The sequence below is a fragment of the Diabrotica undecimpunctata genome, chromosome 1 (genome assembly GCF_040954645.1).
Source record: "Diabrotica undecimpunctata isolate CICGRU chromosome 1, icDiaUnde3, whole genome shotgun sequence".
NCBI lineage: Eukaryota > Metazoa > Arthropoda > Insecta > Coleoptera > Chrysomelidae > Diabrotica > Diabrotica undecimpunctata.
In genome coordinates this window covers 187,454,114-187,473,588 of record NC_092803.1, presented here as the reverse complement: position 1 = coordinate 187,473,588, position 19,475 = coordinate 187,454,114, and the positions used below count along the sequence as shown (strand labels likewise).

The window sequence follows — 19,475 nt, the reverse complement described above, 5'->3', positions numbered from 1 at the left end:
TTTAAAGTGTTTCCGATTTTTTAGAGTAAGAATTTTGTTTATGTTTTGATTTCTTACACAACTTGATTATAATATATTATATATTAATAAATTGTATTTATAAATACATAATAAATTTAAATTAATAGCTTTAAAAACTAATAATTATTGTTGTGCATTGTGATTGTGCTATGCTAAAACATCTAAATAGTCTGTAGAAAGCTGATAAGCTTTCATATAAGATAGATTATTTTGAACAAGAAATAATGGCGGGACGTTTTTACTATTAATTCTCTAAAAGCTTTGTATTAAAATGTTTTCTTATGTATTTTAGTGTGTTGCAGTAATCTTAAAACTATATTAACTGTTAATATAATAGTTTGACAAATAGTTGACATTTTAAAAATTCCTCTATTACTATTCTGATGTTTTGGCAACGCTGTGGGGTTCTGACGTCGTAAATCTTGAATGACGTGCACCCATTTTTATATAAAAATACTACATATAGATTTCTCTTGGTGTAAGGAGAACCCTATTGAATTTGGAGCAATATGTCCTCTTCTTTTTCTATATAGCCGATCACTCATAGGGATAAAGGCAAAGAAAATGATGATAAGGTATTCTTCTTTTTATAATATCCCTCTTTTGGAGGCTCTCAGGCCCTCTTTTATCAATTTCTTTAATTTTTTCTACCAATAAGTTATATGTTCTGAGATTCGGTAAAATTAAATAATTTTCTTAATATAAATGATGTTTTCTAGGACTGTCTATAAAAGTTTTCAACTTAAACTATTAACACACTATTGGGCTACATCACAGTACGTTTTAGAAACAACTATTCCATCATTAGTGCTATCTGGATATGTTTGAAGCTACTAATTATATGGGTAAAAACGCTTTAAATGCTGGTTGAATACCTTTTGAAAATTAAAAAATATGATGTTTAATTTAAAAAAGGACTTGATTACATGGCAACGTAATACTCTACTGAGGGTTGCTAGTTCTTAGACCAAGTGTCTGTGAGGACTTGTTGATAGCAACTGTTGCTATCAACCACGAAACACCACAGTATAAGAAAACTATATTAGACAGAAGGAACAACACTAGAAAGAAATGAAACTAACAAATTTATACGCCTACCAAGAAAAATATTATAATTTTGTGGCATATCTACATAGAGATTTTGAATAGTCATGTTAAATTCAATTATTAGATAAGTTCGATTGGAATTTAGTTCAATGTCAAGACGTGATGTAACATAGAATATTGGTAAACACAAAGTAGATTTGTTATAGAAAAATATTGAGTATTTACACGTAAATTATCTTATATAGATACGCAACACAAAGTATGTATTTAAACGAGGTGTTATAAATAGACAAAAAAGAATTAGTTAGTTTAGCTGACAACTTTCGAATGTGGAACTCAACTTTGTTTCAACCCGATCTGGGTTAAATTGCGATTGTTAGGTTATTTAATAAAATACAAAAGTACTATCTGTATTTTTTCGAAAAGTGCAACATGGAGAATCGGTTGAGTTAACGTAGCGTGTTAACCAACTTTAATAGTTTCTCAAGAGATTATAGAAATATTCATACACTGCTCACTATACAATAAGAAATGTAGCTTTTAACTAAAACAAAACTAAAACAAAAAACTATTACAACGTAAAATGAGTGAACAATATTATTGTCATTTTTTATTGAAAATATAAATATATACATTCAGTCAACAAATAATAAAAAAATTTGATAGAAAACTTAAATATTTCTACCTAGATATAACTTTGCTTCGATTGCCTTTAGTATTTATTTCTATAGCAACGTCAATAATGTCATTACCCAAGAAATAATCTGTAGCTACGATATTACTATCTTTACCAAACTCATCTCTAAACCATTTAGTGATTTCTCTGTTGGTATCTTGAGCCAGTTTTCTTAAATTGTAGGTGTTGAAAACGATGTCGATTGGTTGAGGAGTCAGTTCTGCCATCAGTGACCACAAAGGATTAGTGCGTCTAGTTTGAGCATGCTCTGCAATGGACGTCTCCATGTATTTCTTCAGTTTTGGCAGAGACTTGGTATCTGCCCAAAATTGGGAAAGTGGATACCATAGCCAGGGTTGTCCTAAAAACAAATTTATTATAAATATTTTACAGAATATCTAATAATATCTTTTAATGTTCTTAATGTCATTGATAGCCATACAATCAAGCTATTGCCAGTAACCTTTCTTTTTTACATATAAAGATATTTTCGATTTATTTACACAGATGTTTGATAACTAAGCTGCTAGACCAGTAAGCATAACGGCTTTCCTGTATATTAACGACTTCTAGCAAAGATTAATCAATAAGCTTAACTAAAATATAAGACTTTAGCTGATTCGATATATAGAAAAAACAAAGGAAAAATCAAGTGATTTTTGGAACTTATTATTTGGATTATTCTAAATCTCCCATATAAATAGATTTTTAAAGTTTCCAAGGCTATCTGTTGATACATGGTGTTATCTGTGGGTGTTTTAGTAATAGTTATTTGAAGGCACTCTGAATACTGTGGAATTCTTCTTTTTCTTCTTCTTTTGGCATCATAACCCTGGATGGGTCTTTGCCTGTCTGGCTATGTCCTTCCATTCAGGTATCTCTTGGGCACTTTTCCTCCATTGTCTTATATTCATGGTTTTCAGGTCGTCTTCCACGTCATCCAAACATCTCGTCCTGGGCCTTCCTTTTTTCCGCGTTCCTGCCGGCTTCCACTGTAACATCTTTGTCGTTTTCATGTCTTCTTGTCGCTGAACGAAAAAACAAAGGAAAAATCAAGTGATTTTTGGAACTTATTATTTGGATTATTCTAGATCTCCCATATAAATAGATTTTTAAAGTTTCCAAGGCTATTTGTTGAACCATGGTGTTATTTGTGGGTGTTTTAGTAATAGTTATTTGAAGGCACTCTGAATACTGTGGAATTCTTCTTTTTCTTCTTCTTTTGGCATCATAACCCTGGATGGGTCTTTGCCTGTCTGGTTATGTCCTTCCATTCAGGTATCTCTTGGGCCCTTCTCCTCCATTGTCGTATATTCATGGTTTTCAGGTTGTCTTCCACGTTATCCAAACATCTCGTCCTGGGCCTTCCTTTTTTCCGCGTTCCTGCCGGCTTCCACTGTAACATCTTTGTCGTTTTCATGTCTTCTTGTCGCTGACTATGTCCCAGCCATGACAGTCTTTGTTTTTTTTACAAATCTTACAATGTCATACTCTACATTCAGTTCATTAACCCCGTCGTTTCTCCCGATTCTCCATGTGCCGTCTTCCTCATGCCCCGGGCCAAATACTTTTCTCAGTATCTTTCTCTGGAATGTCCTGAGTTGGGCTTCCTCTTTTTTCGTCATTACCCAGGTTTCAGAACCATAGATTACTACGGGTCTAATTAAAGTTCTGTAGATAGTCATTTTGGTTCTTTTGTCTAATAATTTCGATGTCATCAATCTTTTATTAACATAATATGTACGATTTCCACTGGAAATACGTGCATTAATTTCGCTACTTACTGTTATTTGTACTGTTTTGGTGTTTATATGGCCGGTTAAATTGGTTTTTCTGATGACTGCTTCAAGAACTAGGTTGAACAGCATGGTTGAAAGTCCACCCCCATGTTGATATCAAACAGTGGAGACAGTTCTCCAACTACTTTAACTGCGGTTTTTGAACCCTGCAACGTCATTTTTATGAGGCTGATATATTTTTTTGGTATACCTAGATTTCGGAGGTCTTTCAGCATTTTATCTCTTTTCACACTATCAAAAGCTTGTTTGAATACTGTGGTATAGTAAGTTTTAATATAAAAATATTGCGCCATTTTCGAAAAGTATTGGAGTATGTCATGAAAATGACCTGTATTTATAATTTCAATGATTTACACTATATATATCCTGTTGATCTTCTACAAAATATATACTTACTGTCGACCAAATTAAGATCTCTTGCGGCTTCCACAACTTGCTGATTGTTATAAGCAATAATCAGACTCTTATTAGTAGCCCAGATTTCGTTTAATGTCGGTCCCTTGCGTCCATTATACACAGGTACCGCCAAATCTCCCAGATCTTCATTCACAATTTCGATAAATTGAGTATGCAAATGTGGTGGGAACTGGGAGGGGTGGGGAAACCTGTGGAAATCCAAAATCACGATTTCATTCGGAGAAGCTTCCAAAAATTTTCGAATCTGTCGAAATAGCGGTCGGACTTCTTGGATTTTGAATTTGTCGTGGTTTAGGAAAAATCTATAAAAAAAATATAGTCATTTTTCAATGTGAACGTTATATTATTACAGAAATACATTTTATACATTATAATTATTTAATAACACATTACATTGTTGTATTACCCGTTTGAATGACCTAAAACTTTTCTCTTCATTATCTCTCCTTTCGACGAGAAAAAGAGGGGAGGGAGAACATATTATATCCTACTTCGGTTATTAGGTCTCTACCACGATACACAAATCCGGTCTCTACAACATGGTGAATATTACCTGAAAGCCGAGCCAGGAATATAACATCCCATTCAGCTACCAGGGAAACCCACAAGAACATATCTACTTGGAAACAAGTAATATCCAGTTGAAGTACAATTTACTTAGCAGTTGTGAATTTAGGATGAACAATTTAAGGACGGATATAGATTGAAATACAAAAACATGAGTTGTAAAGTTCAATCTAAAATCAAGAGGGCATTGCAAAATACGCACATGGAATAAATGACATGAATACAACAGAAATAGAGGAATAGAGAAAGGTAATCATTAAAAGTTCTCAAACTCCTCACATAAATAAAAAAAAAAGGACAAAAAATCATCCATACCTATAAGTTAACACAAAATATGTGATCAGACCTGAAATTCTATCGCCGAATGATGGTATTCAACTATCTGTAGACTATAGAACATATTTTGATGTATTATCTCAATTGTAAGCCGTACCTAGAAAATAAAGTTAATTGCAGCTATCTACTAAGGCCTATAGGTGTTGGGGCGTAGGATTTCATTGGATCGCTAGGGTATACTCTCATCTAACATTCCTGGATAATGTGACGAATGCATTGATTTATATTTATATAGATTTTCGACAAAAATACATTATCAACTGCGACTTATGCTTATAGTTTTCCATATGTAGCCAAAACCACTGGTCAGAGTGCGTTTCGGAATATGTCTGTTTGTTGGTAGGCAAGCACTTAAGGACTGTTCATAATTTTATTGTACTCCTTGCTGTGCCTCCTTTTTGCACAGAGAGAGTGGTGCTATATGGTTCAGTCTTAAAAAAGACTCTGCAAAAGGTTCGAACACCGATCTATTGGGTGAACTGTAAAGATGATGAAAGAAGATGGTGCCTGAAATGTGAACTGTGTGCAACCAGTAATGGTCCAGTTGATAAAAAGTGGGCACCCTTAAAGCAGTTCAATATTGGTAGTCCTATGGAAAGACTAGCAATCGACATTGCAGGTCCATTTGTTCCCTGGGAGATCCACTCTGACCAAGGGCGACACTTTGAGTCAAATCTCTTTCAAAACGTTTGTAAATTGATTGGTGTCAAAAGGACCAAAACGACACTCCTGCATCCTCAATCAAATGGAATCGTCGAGAGGATGAACCGAATGATGGGTAAAACCTGTCCAAAGTTGTATCGGAACATCAAAGAGATTGGGACCAGCACATTCGTTTATTCCTAATGGCCTACCTCTCGGCAGTGAATGAAACTACAGGCCAGACTCCAACCTGCGTGATGTTAGGTCGTGAAGTTTGTGTGCCCTGCGACATAGAGTTTGGCTGCAGACTTTCCGAAGTACGATGTTGCAAGCGAAGAATATGCTGAACGCCTGAAATTAAGAATGAACAACATTCATGAACTTGCCCGACATCACATCCAGTTAGCCAGTGACAGAATGAAGGATCGATATGATTCTCGATGCAAGAATGAAAACTTTGAAGTAGGTGATCTTGTTTGGCGGTATAATCCACAACGTCGTCGAGGTTTGTCTCCCAAACTGCAAAGACAATGGGAAGGTCTATGTGATATTAAAAAGAGAATAAATGACGTAATATACCGAATTAAGAAGTTGCCGAAAGGTAAACCAAAAGTAGTTCAACTTGCACCTTATGCTGCTGGCTCAAATGAAACAGAAGAAGCACGAACCCTTCAACATGAGATCAAAGATGACCGGCGACCAAGCTTTAATGAATTTATGTCAAATTACGCAGAGAGAAATAGTGCCTGATTCAGCGTAACCACACAAGTTCAGCAGGATTTTTTTAGTGTTCTGCATAATGTCTCTCTAGCCCTGTATTGCCAAAGACCTTGAGATGACTAAGGAAATCTCGTCTGTATTCAATAAGAAGTTCGGTCGTTTGGAAGAGTTAAAAAATCAGCAGCCTAAACTTGGAAGAGTACTGAGATTAGAAGATGTTCCTCGATCTTTGCTGTATATAGTGACCAGGAAGTCGTATACAGACAAGGCAAGCTACGAGGATATATGGCGTGCTCTAACTAATTTGAAGAAAATCGTGTGCAATTATGTCATTAAGAATTTGGCCTTACCCAAGATAGTCCATGCACTAGAAAATCTGGATTGAAAGATTGTCAGAAGCATGCTTCAAGTGATCTTCTGAAAAACTCGCGTTCGAATTATTGTGTGTTGCATTAACCCGAAGAGATCGTGCCATTCAAAGACAGTGCACTCATATTTCTTTCTGAGTGGTTTATGCAGAGCTGGAGAGTCCTGTAGATTCCGCTATACTGGGCCTTCATGTAAAGTTGCTGATCGGGACGCTCAGATCTAAGAGGTGAGCAGTGTAACGAACAAGCTTATTTCGAAGTACCCCATATAACGATTGCATCTCTCGAGATGATGATGTGTGTTTGAGAATGTTCCTGATGTATCGACACGCTGACAGATCGAGGCGTTCATACAATCGAGAATAGAGGTGGACTATTCCAAATTATTCTAGTACCTAATAACTTGTATTTATAAGCTGGTTTACAATGGTTTACAAAAATTTATCACGCAATAAAACATGATTTAACTATCTACTTACCCTTCAGCTCCATAGTATCCTATCCTGAAATCTAAATACCTAATTCCAAAAACTAATTGACTCCATATGTCACGATCTTGATTCAAAATAAACTTCTCTTGAAATGTCCCTCCGGCAGTATTTGCTCCCGAGTTATGAGTCCCTGGTATCATCAAATCTTCTATGTGGTGAGATCCTAATATGTTTCTAAAAGAAATAAAAGTTTAATTTAATAACCAACTTCAATTTAAAGATAATAGGAATATTTAACTGACGCGACAGAGAAAGAGAGATAGATAGATAGATAAGTAGAGAGAGGAAGCAAGAGAAAGAGGGAGAGAAAGAGAAGGGTATAAATAAGTAACAGAGACATTTGAAAGCAAAAAGTGAAAAATGGAAGATAATAATGATAAAGATTAAAGAAAAGTGTTTAAACATTAAGGTGTAATTTTAGGAACAGTATAAGAAGCAATAGTTGATAATCAAATTACAAAAACAGATAGTTACGAATTTGTAAAAAGATATCAAAGCAGTAGGTAACTGAAGACTTTATTATGTAATACTTCTCATTGGTAAACTTTAGTCTGACATCTTTGAACACAAATATTTGAAAATTAGGTCATCTTGCAAGGATATTTGGGATGTTAAAGACGATGCTTAAATCTCAAGATTGTACATGCAAGAAGTTATTTCTCTCATACGTCTCTCCATAATTTTTTCCAGCGTATACACACCATTAATGTTTACCTATTGTCGGTCATCCATGTTGGCTGAATGGCGAGACATCTTGAATGTATAACTTCATTATTATTGGACGAAGCTATCCAGTACGGGAAACAATGGGGACCGGGAGCTCTGGATGTTTTTTCGTCTTCCAAGTCCCATCCTCCTGGCAGATACGGTTGGCCGAATTTTACAGTGGTTTTTATATACCCACCAGGATAATCACTTGGTTTTATCCTCAATATGATACCATGATCCTCCTATAAATTAACAAGATTAGTAGTTACTTAAGGATAACGATGAGGTGTGGGGAATCAGCTCTGTGAAACAGTTGATGATTTGATCTATGGACTTAGCTTCCAGTGAATACGGACACAAGGTTTCGCAGGCGATGTAGTGATAGTTACAAATTATTAATTGATATTTAAATACAAGGAGAATTGTTTTAGTAAGAAGCATATAGGTATATATATATATATATATATATATATATATATATATATATATATATATATATATATATATATATATATATATATATATATATATATATATATATTGTTATGACTCATTTTATCAGCCAAAGATAAAATTAAAAATTACTAAATAGACCATTTAAATAAATTTTCAAGATATCCTGGAGAGTTGTTATGCTATGTAAAATTGAAAGTAATACTGGTTTGCTCTTAATATATTTCAAAGTACAAAATATAATAATTCAAGTAATTCAACAAATAAACTATAAAAGATATTTCGAAGAAATGAAAATCCATTATCCTGAATGACCTGCAGTAAACAAAATTTAAGATATGCATAAATTATTTTCTTTGTAAAATATATTCGAGTAACGTGAGTGAGCTTAAGTGAAGCGGGTTTTCCAAATGGACTTGTACAGTGAATAAGACAATAGAATAGAATATTTAGAAATTATATTTCTCCGTTAGTCCTTAAGAATTTGTAGAAACCGATTAGCATGTTAATAGTTTTTAGGAAATTTATAATTGTAGTTAAAATTGTTGTTTGTTATCTAAATGAAGAGATGAGGATACGTATAACGAGCTTTGCTTGGAGGAGATTGAAAAAAGTGCGATTGGTATGTAGGAATGAGAGTTTAGCTAGATTTTTGAGGGAGAAAAGATAATCAGTTGTTTTTCAAGGGTGCAAGGCGAACCGTCGTTGTTCTCTGGTGGTTCCCAAGTGGTAGTAAGCATTAGAAGTGAATGTTTGTGAGTTTTCTTGGAGTAAGTGTATCTGACGGAAGCTGATCCAGTAAAATATTGTAAGTTATACTTTTCTACTTATATATTCCAAGAGTCACTGTTAAGGCCGGAACAAGAGATTCAGTTTATCGAGAGGAGAAGAGGCTAGCATCTTTTGAACGATACGTGCATTTGAAGGAGATCATTAAAGACGAGAGGCTCGCAATAATTTGTTGTAAGATTGCTGATTACCTAGGGAACTGCTAAGAATAGATATTGTAGGCTACAAGGAACAAGGATTTGGATAACTCATCATCAGAGAGATAGTTTTTTACCATTCGTCAGTTTTTCTTTATTAACAAAGTTTTTTTTTTAATTGCTTTAGAAAAGATCGAAATATTTTGATCAGGAGATTTAGAACAACAATTTAGATTTGAAATTTTAATTTATATTGTATATAACATTAATTTTTGAAGGTTCACGTACGTAGAACAAAATTTTGATAATCATTATATGAGATATTTTTTGTTGAAGATATTTGAATGTGAATTTTATTTCAATATATAATGTTGTATCATATATGCTTTTATTATTCCGGTATTCCTTGGATCTTACCTATCATATGTAAAGCATAGATATTGAAGCACGAATGTAACCCTGAGATAAGAGAATTAAATAGTGTGATAAAATCATAATTGCATCATTTAAATAAGTTTAATTAATTAATTAATTAGCTAATTAATTGCTTGGCGCACCTCTGACTTTTAATATCACATTAAAATATATATATATATATATATATATATATATATATATATATATATATATATATATATATATATATATATATGTATATATTTGATGTTTATTTTTCTCTTACCTCACGTACGTTAATGTAATAAACTAAAAGAGGACTTTTAGAGCTTCATCAAAGAAAGAGAAATATGGAGAGCGTATACACCAGCACAACTAGTATCGATCCAAGAGAAATCCTCGAAGACCCCATAATAAAGTTACTGATCTCTATCAAAAGTTTAACTCTATTTTATAATTACACAACGGAAAAAATGGTGATTTTACCTGACAAACATGTTAACACTATTTTGCATATTTTTAAGTGAAAATTAGTAGTTAGAATGAGTCACGGATCTCTAACAAAATGTGCATTCAGTGTATCGGAAGCTTGCTGATGTAGAAAAAGGAAACACGTAATATTTTTTTGTTTAGTAGGTACACAATTTGTTAAACGTTACAAATAAAATCATTATTATCATTTATTCGTTTTAAACTTACGTCACTTGATACCATATTTTTTCGAGACAATATAATTTCATCCGGAACATTTGTCGCACCTTCACACGCCGTCACCCAGTTCATTTCCAAAAATGCATCTCTTGGCGAAACTGTGAGATGTACATCTCCACATTTTGAGGCATCTGAAATCAAGTATTGGTTTTTGAAAATAAAATAATACTATAAGCACAGTCTAGTAACAACTGAAAGATAAATTAAAACAGTTTTATTTAAAAAGCTTTTATAAAAGGTATATAATTAAAAAGACCCTATCGGGCTACATCGCAGAACGTTTTTAGATTAAAAAGTCCATCATCAGTATATTACCTGGAATAAGCTTTACCACAGTGAATGCTAATGTAAAGGTTAAATTTTGACTAACGTTGAAAAAGCAATTTTGCTGTTGTAAAAAGTTAAGTGGTCTTTGCTATTTTGTCATTTTCGCCTTAAAGCCGTCCATAATAAATTATTGTGTAGTATGAGATAAAAACTAGAAAGATGGAATACTTGGGGCACATTGTGAGAGGTGAAAAGTACGAACTTTTAAGAAATATCATGCAGGGCAAAATTAAGGGCAAAAGAAGTGTGGGAAGAAGAAAAATATCGTGGCTTCGTAATCTACGTGAATGGTTCGGGTGTAGTTCGATTGAACTTTTTAGACGCGCTGCTAACAAAGTCGCAGTGGCCATGATGATTTCCAATCTCCGCTAGGAGTGGCACGAGAAGAAGAAGATGTTGGTGCAGTATGTAAGTTTTTTCTAGGTCATTATAAAATTCTTTAATTTCTTCATCCGAGTGGGTAGTCCTTGGAGGATATACCTTAAGCTTATATCTTGCATTTAGTTTGAAGATAAGGTATGCAATCCTCGAACTTATACTGCAAATTTTAACTATATTTTGCGTGTTTTCCATGAATAATAATTGCATTTTATCATTTGAAGTATCTTCTTCTCGTCTAATATGATATAATAGATGTCCTGCTTTAAGAATAATTTGGGCTTCGCTTCTTCGCCTTATTTCGCTGAGACCGATGATGTACCATTTTATTGTTTTCAGCTTTCTCCAGCTTCATCATCTGCTAGTCCGATATAATAGTTTTCACATTGTATGAAGTAATATGTATTTGTCGCTCTTTGCAGTAGCATCATTTTTTCCGGGTATTCTTAGCACCCTCTGCTTCAACCCTGTTTCCAACGCTATCTTGTTTGGAGATGTTGGTGCCGATGGAAACTGTACTTTCAGTAGTTTCGTCTTTGATAGAAAATAACTTTTGGGGTTTTATGTCATTAAAACGCCATGCATGGCCCATGAGTGTTGGTGACTTGATTTGGTGGTGGAGAGAGGAACGGTAGGGGATGAGAATGCTTGGGATTTGGACATCGTTTCCCCGGGGATGGGATTCTGGAGAAATCTATGAGCTCGCATGGGTAGGTGTGCTGTTCTTGAAGTATACCTATCCCTGCCGAGATCACAGGGAAATATTCATTCGGTACCCTTAATAAACAATAATAAAATATAAGTTTCTAGTATAAAACAGTGACTACGTAATGGCTTACCAAGACATCTCGGGTTTAATTCTCGGTACAGAGAGCAGTAAATGTTCACCACCTTGCTTTGGAGAATACATAGAGCCGTTGATTTTAGCTACGTAAATAAAAGTTAACACTAAAAAATTTAGACAGAAGGTTACATGATTGGATGATCTACAATAACCCAATTAGCTGTATTATGGTTGGTTATAATAACTTTATAGGAATGGAACTTAGAGGAAAAATACTGGCCCTATTGAAAAATATATGGAAAGAAGAGAAAATGCCAGAGGACTGGTAGGTAGGGTAGATCATAACAATACACAAAAAGGAAGACCAACAATGTTACTAAATACAACATATAAAATATTGACATCAATAATAAAAAAGAAGTTATCAAAGATCACGAAGAAGATAGTGGGACAGTACCAATGTGGATTCACAGAAGGAAGATCTACAATAGATGCAATACACACAATAAAACAAATAATGGAAAAAGCAAACGAATATAAATTAGAATTCAAAATGTTATTCATAGACTTCAAACAGGCATTTCATTCAATTAAAATGAAAGGATTAATGATAGTACTTAAAAAACACACAAAAATTAAAAATTCCACATAAACTCACATAGAAAATTATTAGAAATGACAATGAGAGTTACAAAAATTAGTATAAAGACACAAAGAGGAGAAACTGAGGAATTCAGTATAAATAACGAGATGAAACAAGGATATGTCTTATCAACAACGCTATTTAATCTAACATTAGAATATGTACTACGAAATATAAATAAAGGAAATCTAAGAACAAAAGTTGGTCAAATAATTGCATATGCAGACGATATTGCTATTATTGCAAAGAACAGGAAAATAATGAAAGAAATGCTAGAAAAAATAAAAGAGAAAGAGGAGGTAATGGAACTAAGATTAAATAAAAAAAAGACAAAAATATTAAGATTAGGGAAAAAGCAAATGAAAGAAAAAATCAAAATAGGAAGTTCTGAGTTTAAAGAAGTAGAAAACTTCAAATACCTAGGAGTTACAATAAGAAAAACCGGAGAAAGGAAGTCGACGTCTTATTTTGCAAACAAAAGACTCCTCCTCCTCAGTCCTTATCCCTTTTGGGTGACACCATCAGGCCTTTACAGTTTTTGCATGATTTCTCTCCATCCTTCTCTGTCCTGGGCTAGTTATTCGGCTTCATGTAACCCTTGGTTAATCAGTATTTTTGTTTGAACTCCCAACGGCTTGGAGATCTTCCCCTAGATCTCTTTCCTTCAACTCTACCTTTGACTATCAGTTTTACATCGTACCTGTTCTTCTAGAAATGTGTCCAAAATACTGCAAATATCTCTGTTGTATTTGTTTGAGCAATCTATCCTTTACTTTAAGTCGTTCTAATATCGATACGTTGTGGCGATGATCAATCCAGGATATTATCAACATGCGGCGGTATACCCACATTTCAAAAGCGTCCAGTTTATTTTTATCCGCTTTCTTTAAGGTCCACGTTTCGGATGCATATGTCGCTATGGGAAAAATGAGCGCCCTTACCACCCTTAGTTTTGTGTGTAATGTTATGCTAGAATTTTTCCAAATTGCTACCAGTGTCATCATAGCTGTTCTAGCAATAGTCAACCATCTACGTATCTCTCTGCCACACCCTCCGTCATTTGTTATTAGGGACCCCAGGTATATGAAACTATTTACTACTTCAAAGCCCCCAATTTCTTTAATGTGTTGAAGATTATTCCGAGCTCTGTCTACTATCATGATCTTTGTCTTACTCCTATTTAACCAGTGTAGTCCATATGTTTTGCTTTTTTCCTCCAGACGTCTCATTATGTCTTCCATTTCTCCTTGATTTGCCGCGATTATTAAGGTGTCATCTGCATATGTCAAGTTATTGATTTTTTGACCTCCTTCTGATATTCCGCCCTTCCATCCGTCTAGTACCTTTCGCATAATGTGTTCGCTGTAGATATTAAACAGAGTTGGCGAGATTATGCATCCCTGCCTGACACCTGGCTTTGTTCTGAAATGATCGGAATGAGTGTTGTTTATTTTTACTGTGCACTTATTATTTTCATATAGACTTCTGATTAGTTGAATTAAGTGGTGGGGTGTTCCCATTTCCGCTAGTATGAACCATAGCTGCTGCCATTTGACTTTATCGAAGGCCTTTGTGTAATTCACAAAGCACACAAGCATATGAGTATTGAATTCACGAGTTTTTTCGATTAGCTGTCTGACATTAAGGATCAAAAGACAAGAAACAAAAGACTACTTAAGAAAACAAAAGACTACTTAAAAGCAAAACACTGAATAAGAATACTAAGATGAACATTTATAACACCATAATTAGGCCAATATTATTATATACAGGAGAAACAATGACTAGGGTCAAAAAATGAAGAAGAAATGATGAAGAACACTTAAGAATAGCGGAGAGGAAGATTATGAGAACCATACTGGGACCATCATAACAGAGCAAAATGAATATAGAAGCAGAACAAATGCAGAGAGTAAGGATGAACTTAAGGACGACATCGTGACTAAAATAAAGCAATGCAGAGTTAGATGGTTAGGTCACATTTGGCGAGCAGGAGATGAAGCAGTGACATACGCAATGATAGAATGGAATCCAGGAGGAAGAAAGAGAAGGGGAAGACCAAGATCAAAGTGGCTGCAAGAAGTTGAAGATGACCTACAAAGGGCAGGAGTTAGAGAATGGAGAGGAAAAACTAGATACAAGAAAAAATGGAGAGATATCGTCAAGAAGATAAACTTAAACAAAAGGGACTGATCCACTCAAGAAATAGGATCTAGAAAGCATTCGCGGTTTAACCCTACGCTGGGTGTATAGCCATTATATATATATATATATATATATATATATATATATATATATATATATATATATATATATATATATCTTATCCGATATCTACATTATGATATTTTCACGAAGGGATAAGGTAGAGGGTCTGTAAAGATGAGGTTTTTCAACTCTAATAAGTGTACACTTCCTAACAGCTTTGGTTGTCAGTGGTTGTCGTTGCATGTTCGAGCAGCTTGTTTCATGCGTCATTATTTTCGAGTGTACCACCCCATTTGTGTTGTTGAGTGTACAAACCACGTTTGCATGGCAGTAAAAAAATGTTAAAATCTATTAGATAAACACAAAAACTATCATTCTTACGGCTGTATAACGAATCATATCGACGAATCAATATTGAATCACTTTTTTGCAATAATACCTAAAGTTTACATTTAAATTTGTTTATATTTTGATAAAAATTATTTATAATTACTTGCCACGAGGTTAAAACAAATTAGTTTATTGTATTGTTTGTTTTATTCGCACCAGTGAATAATTGCTAATAAAATTCTACGTCTGTATGAATGTTAACAAGTTTTTGATATATAAATATACCTAAACATACCTGTACTGATAACACTCTTCACAAACAAAACAAAAAGTACCCAACACACTCTCGACATCATTTGACCTCTTAATCAAGCCAATAAAGACTACCTTGTTTAAGTTGAACTGTACTGTCATTGACTCATTTCCGAACAGTGTTCTTCTGCTACAAAAATACGATCAAAACTTAACAGGAAAAATTGTATGCGCTCCTGCTGGTAAATTAATAATACTACTAACAAAACAAAGTCAAAGTAAATCAAGCGTGGACCTGCTATATACGTCATATTTATCATTCATATTTGGTATTTTAGTCCCCACCATTTTGTTCTGAGTATTTTTACGAGGAGCGCGTGATTTATTCTCTGCTTGATCAAATCATTTTCAAACTATTTAACTACTGCATAATAATTATTTATTTATTTTTTATTCACTAAATAAATTTATTTTTTAAAGACAGCTATATCTCTAAGTTAAAAAAATGGTCAGTCAGCAGTCCATTATGTTGGTGGACCATGAGTAAACAATGGGTCGTCCGACCCATTGTTTACTTTCCCTTGGACTCACATTTCAACAGCCCCTTTGTTTTTCGACCAGCTCTTATTCTCGTTATTTGTTCTGCACATCTTAACTTTAGTCTGACTATGCTTTCAATTGAAAAAAATATTCTACTAAACGGATACCGGTTAAACCACATCAGACATGCAGATGACAGAAGTATATTTGCAGACCACCTAGAAGACCTATAAGTCCTTATAAACAAAATCACGTACTACAGTCAACAATATGGAATCAATATAAAATGTAAAGATATAATACAAATCTCATGATAATTAGCAAAAAAAAGATAGCAAAAAGTCAAGCAAACTCCATTAGAAAGAGTGAAGCATTACAACTACCTTGGCACTATAATAACTGAAGCATGGGCCAAAAATAAGAAGATAAGAGTGCTTATCGGAAAAGCTAGATCCACCTTAAACCGGATGAGAGCTTTCTTCAAAAGCCACAATCTCTCCCTTGGTATAAAAGTAAGACTGTTGATATACTACGTCTTTTCTGTATTGTTTTATGCTGTTGAATCGTGGGTCTTAAAAGAAGGTATGTGCAATAGATTAGAAGCGTTTGACATGTGGTTGTATCGGAGAATATTCAAGATCTGTGGATTAACCGAATTAAACATAAAGGGTTCCTCAGAAAAATGAACAACCTAGAGGAACTGAACACCATCAAATCTTGAAATCTATATTACTTCTGACACTTTATACAAAATGACTCCAGATATGCTCTTACCCATATTACTTTGAAAGAGTGGAGAGTTTTAAATATCTCGGAGCAACAATCACTGCAGATAAAGATATCGCGGAAGAGATTAAAGGAAGAATTCAGGCAGCAAACACGAACATCAAAGATTAGAATATATCTATTCGTTTCTATTAAGACGTTACAAGATTTGTCTTATTTTATAGTATTTCTTGACTCGATGTTATATACGTATTCTTGTTCTGATAATCCTTTTTTGTCGTCCATACATACGTCCTGATAGAAAGACTTAATTTCTTTGTATCGAAATTTTTTTCGATTGGATTTTTCTTTCATTATACCTACTGTCTTTTCAGCGCACTGCATCTTTTAGTTGTGTTATTCTTCTCTAATTGTGTTCTCATATTCGAACACTTCTTCGTTTGCTTTTACCACAGCGTCTTTTTTTGCGACTTCGGTCTCTAGTCAGTCATTCTGCATTTCCTATTGTATATGCTGCTAATAATTTTGTCTTACTCTTGTAGTTAAAAATATGAGCGAACGTTTCTTAAAATTTTTAAATGATTCATTTGTAATGCATCAATGTAATTACAATAAATATATTTTTGTTTAAAAATATAATATATTAGATGATTTAAACATCTAACTCCGCATACCCACGTCTAATCGCCATGTCTTGCCTGTCTTGAGTATCTTCTTCCTCCAAATTCCTGCACTCTAATGCCTTTCTGATATTTTCACTTCAGTATAATCTTGGTCTTTTTCTTTTACGTCTTTCTGGTGAATTCCATCTAAATACTTCACTGGGCCATCTACTTACTTCCATTCGTAGGACGTCCAAACCTCTTAAGACTTTTCCTTTTTATTATATTAGTTAACGTGTCTGTGGTATTGAATCTATATTTAATTGCCTCGTTGGTAATTCTATCGCGCCTTGACATTCTAGTGCTCCTTAGCAGATAATCTATATCTACTCCTTCTAACTGTCTTTGACTTAGTATTTAAAGTCCACACTTCATTTCCTTACGTTACTAAAGAGTCCACAAATGTTCTTCCAATCTTATTCTTTGTTTTCTCTGTTATATACAGGTCCCACCACACTGAATTAAAACTTCCAATTACTTTTTTTTCTTGTTCAATTCGGTGTCTAATTTCCGCTTGTTCCAATCCATCAAAAGTACTCCTAGATATTTAAACGATTTTACATGTTACTTCCGCGTCATTGTGAATCACTACATATTCTGTTTTTTGCAAACTTAAGTTGAGTTCTCTTTTAGAAAGAGTTTTATGTCAGTAAAGACATAAAGACATAAAGAATAGCTGTGCCGGTATGGCGATACCAGTGGGCACGGCTACTTAACCAGCAATAACTTTGCGGATGCAAGTGCATGTTGTATCGCATCCTTGTTTGCAGTTACAAAATATCATCACAAGGAGTTCTTCTGGTGCAGGCTTATTTAGCATTTTTACCGGTTGCAAAGAACCTACGTAATTTATGAAGGTATACTCAATCGGTATACCGTCAAACTGGAAAATTGTAGATGTGTCTATTCTGGTTCACTTTGAAAAGCAAATACTCCTACCAATGATATCCTAAGGTGTAAAGTTATTGTTGATATTTTCTGTGTAACAACAATTTGATTGACTATTATTTCTTTTTAAATAAAACAATTTAATATAAAAGTAAGTAAAAACACAAGTTTTATTTTTTAATTCAACTTGCAATAAAATATCCGTTTAATTCCATAACAAATACATATAATAATTACCTACATTTTCTTTCTGGGGAATATATCGCATTCCCCTTGTATAATTTAATAATTAGTTCATTACGTAAACAGGTATATAGGAATAAACAATGTAATTTATTTTTAATCGTAGGAATGTACTAAATAATAAAAATTTTATACGATTATAAACCATTCCATGAAACGTATACGTTTTTTACATCGATCAAACACGCCTCATAAAATAATAAATTAGTAATTTTAACATTATTATATTTCTTGTATTCGAAGATCATTAATAATGAATTTGTTTACCTATTTGTATATTTTAGTATTTAAATTAATTCTAATGGTGCAAAAATGGTAAGTAAGATTATAAAAATTTCTAGCCATGGCGTTTTATTCTATCCAGTTTTGGACATCTCAGGACAAAACTTTTAAAAGGAATTTATTGGCATAACCTTCCATGTTGTTCAAACTGATTGGACCATTGTTTGGAACTACATTTTATCAACTCCTATGAGTAGGCAGTACAGGTTCAGATATCTGCTGGGATTTCTCTCGTGAGATAAGACTCTTTTGAACTTCCTTGGCTAGCTAGCTAAGATTATTTCTTTGGTCTATAGTTCTTATGTGGTTGGGTCTTTCCTTGTTAGTTTATAGATCGAAACTTCATGGAGATCGTTTATTCTGGTCTTGTTGTAATTGGCCATAAATTAATAAAAATCGAAATAACTTCTGAGTTTGTGCGAAGAGTAAGACAACTAAATCGGTCATATCTTATACTTATTAATAGGAAAAATCTATTTAAGAAATTAAATACGTACGCCTGTTCCGCGCTTAGCTACTCATTTGGTATTACAGTAAGGTCTCTTTTTAAGCGGATTATTTTTATACGATTTTAAAGTTGTGCGGTTTGTCTTCTTCTTCTTGTAGTTCCTTCTCATATCGGAGGTTGGCTATCATCACAGCTATCCGTACCTTATTGGCGGCTGCTCTAAAAAGATCTACTGAGCTGCAACTATACCACTCTCTTAGGTTTCTCAGCCAGAAAATTCTTTGTCTTCCTATGGATCTTTTACCCTTGATTTTACCTTACATTATGAGCCTTAATATCTCATATTTCGCACCTCTGGTAATGTGGCCTAAATATTCCAGCTTTCTTGTTTTGATGTGCTTTATGAACCGTTGGGTCAATGGTATTTTCAAAATCTTTCTATAGCACCACATCTCAAATGATTCCCACTTCTTTATGTTATCCACT

General features: G+C 33.8%; 1 protein-coding gene across 1 annotated transcript; it reads right to left on the bottom strand.

Moving 5' to 3' along the window:
• Positions 1–1,647: 1,647 nt before the first annotated feature.
• Positions 1,648–15,484, bottom strand: LOC140441761 (PI-PLC X domain-containing protein 3-like). The gene is made up of 6 exons (XM_072532666.1): positions 15,244–15,484; positions 10,267–10,409; positions 7,799–8,034; positions 7,073–7,258; positions 3,940–4,262; positions 1,648–2,105 (listed from the first exon to the last, which is right to left on the bottom strand). Exons 1-6 carry the CDS (start codon positions 15,302–15,304, stop codon positions 1,750–1,752), a joined length of 1,305 nt encoding a protein of 434 aa, XP_072388767.1. The 5' UTR covers positions 15,305–15,484; the 3' UTR covers positions 1,648–1,749.
• Positions 15,485–19,475: the final 3,991 nt, after the last annotated feature.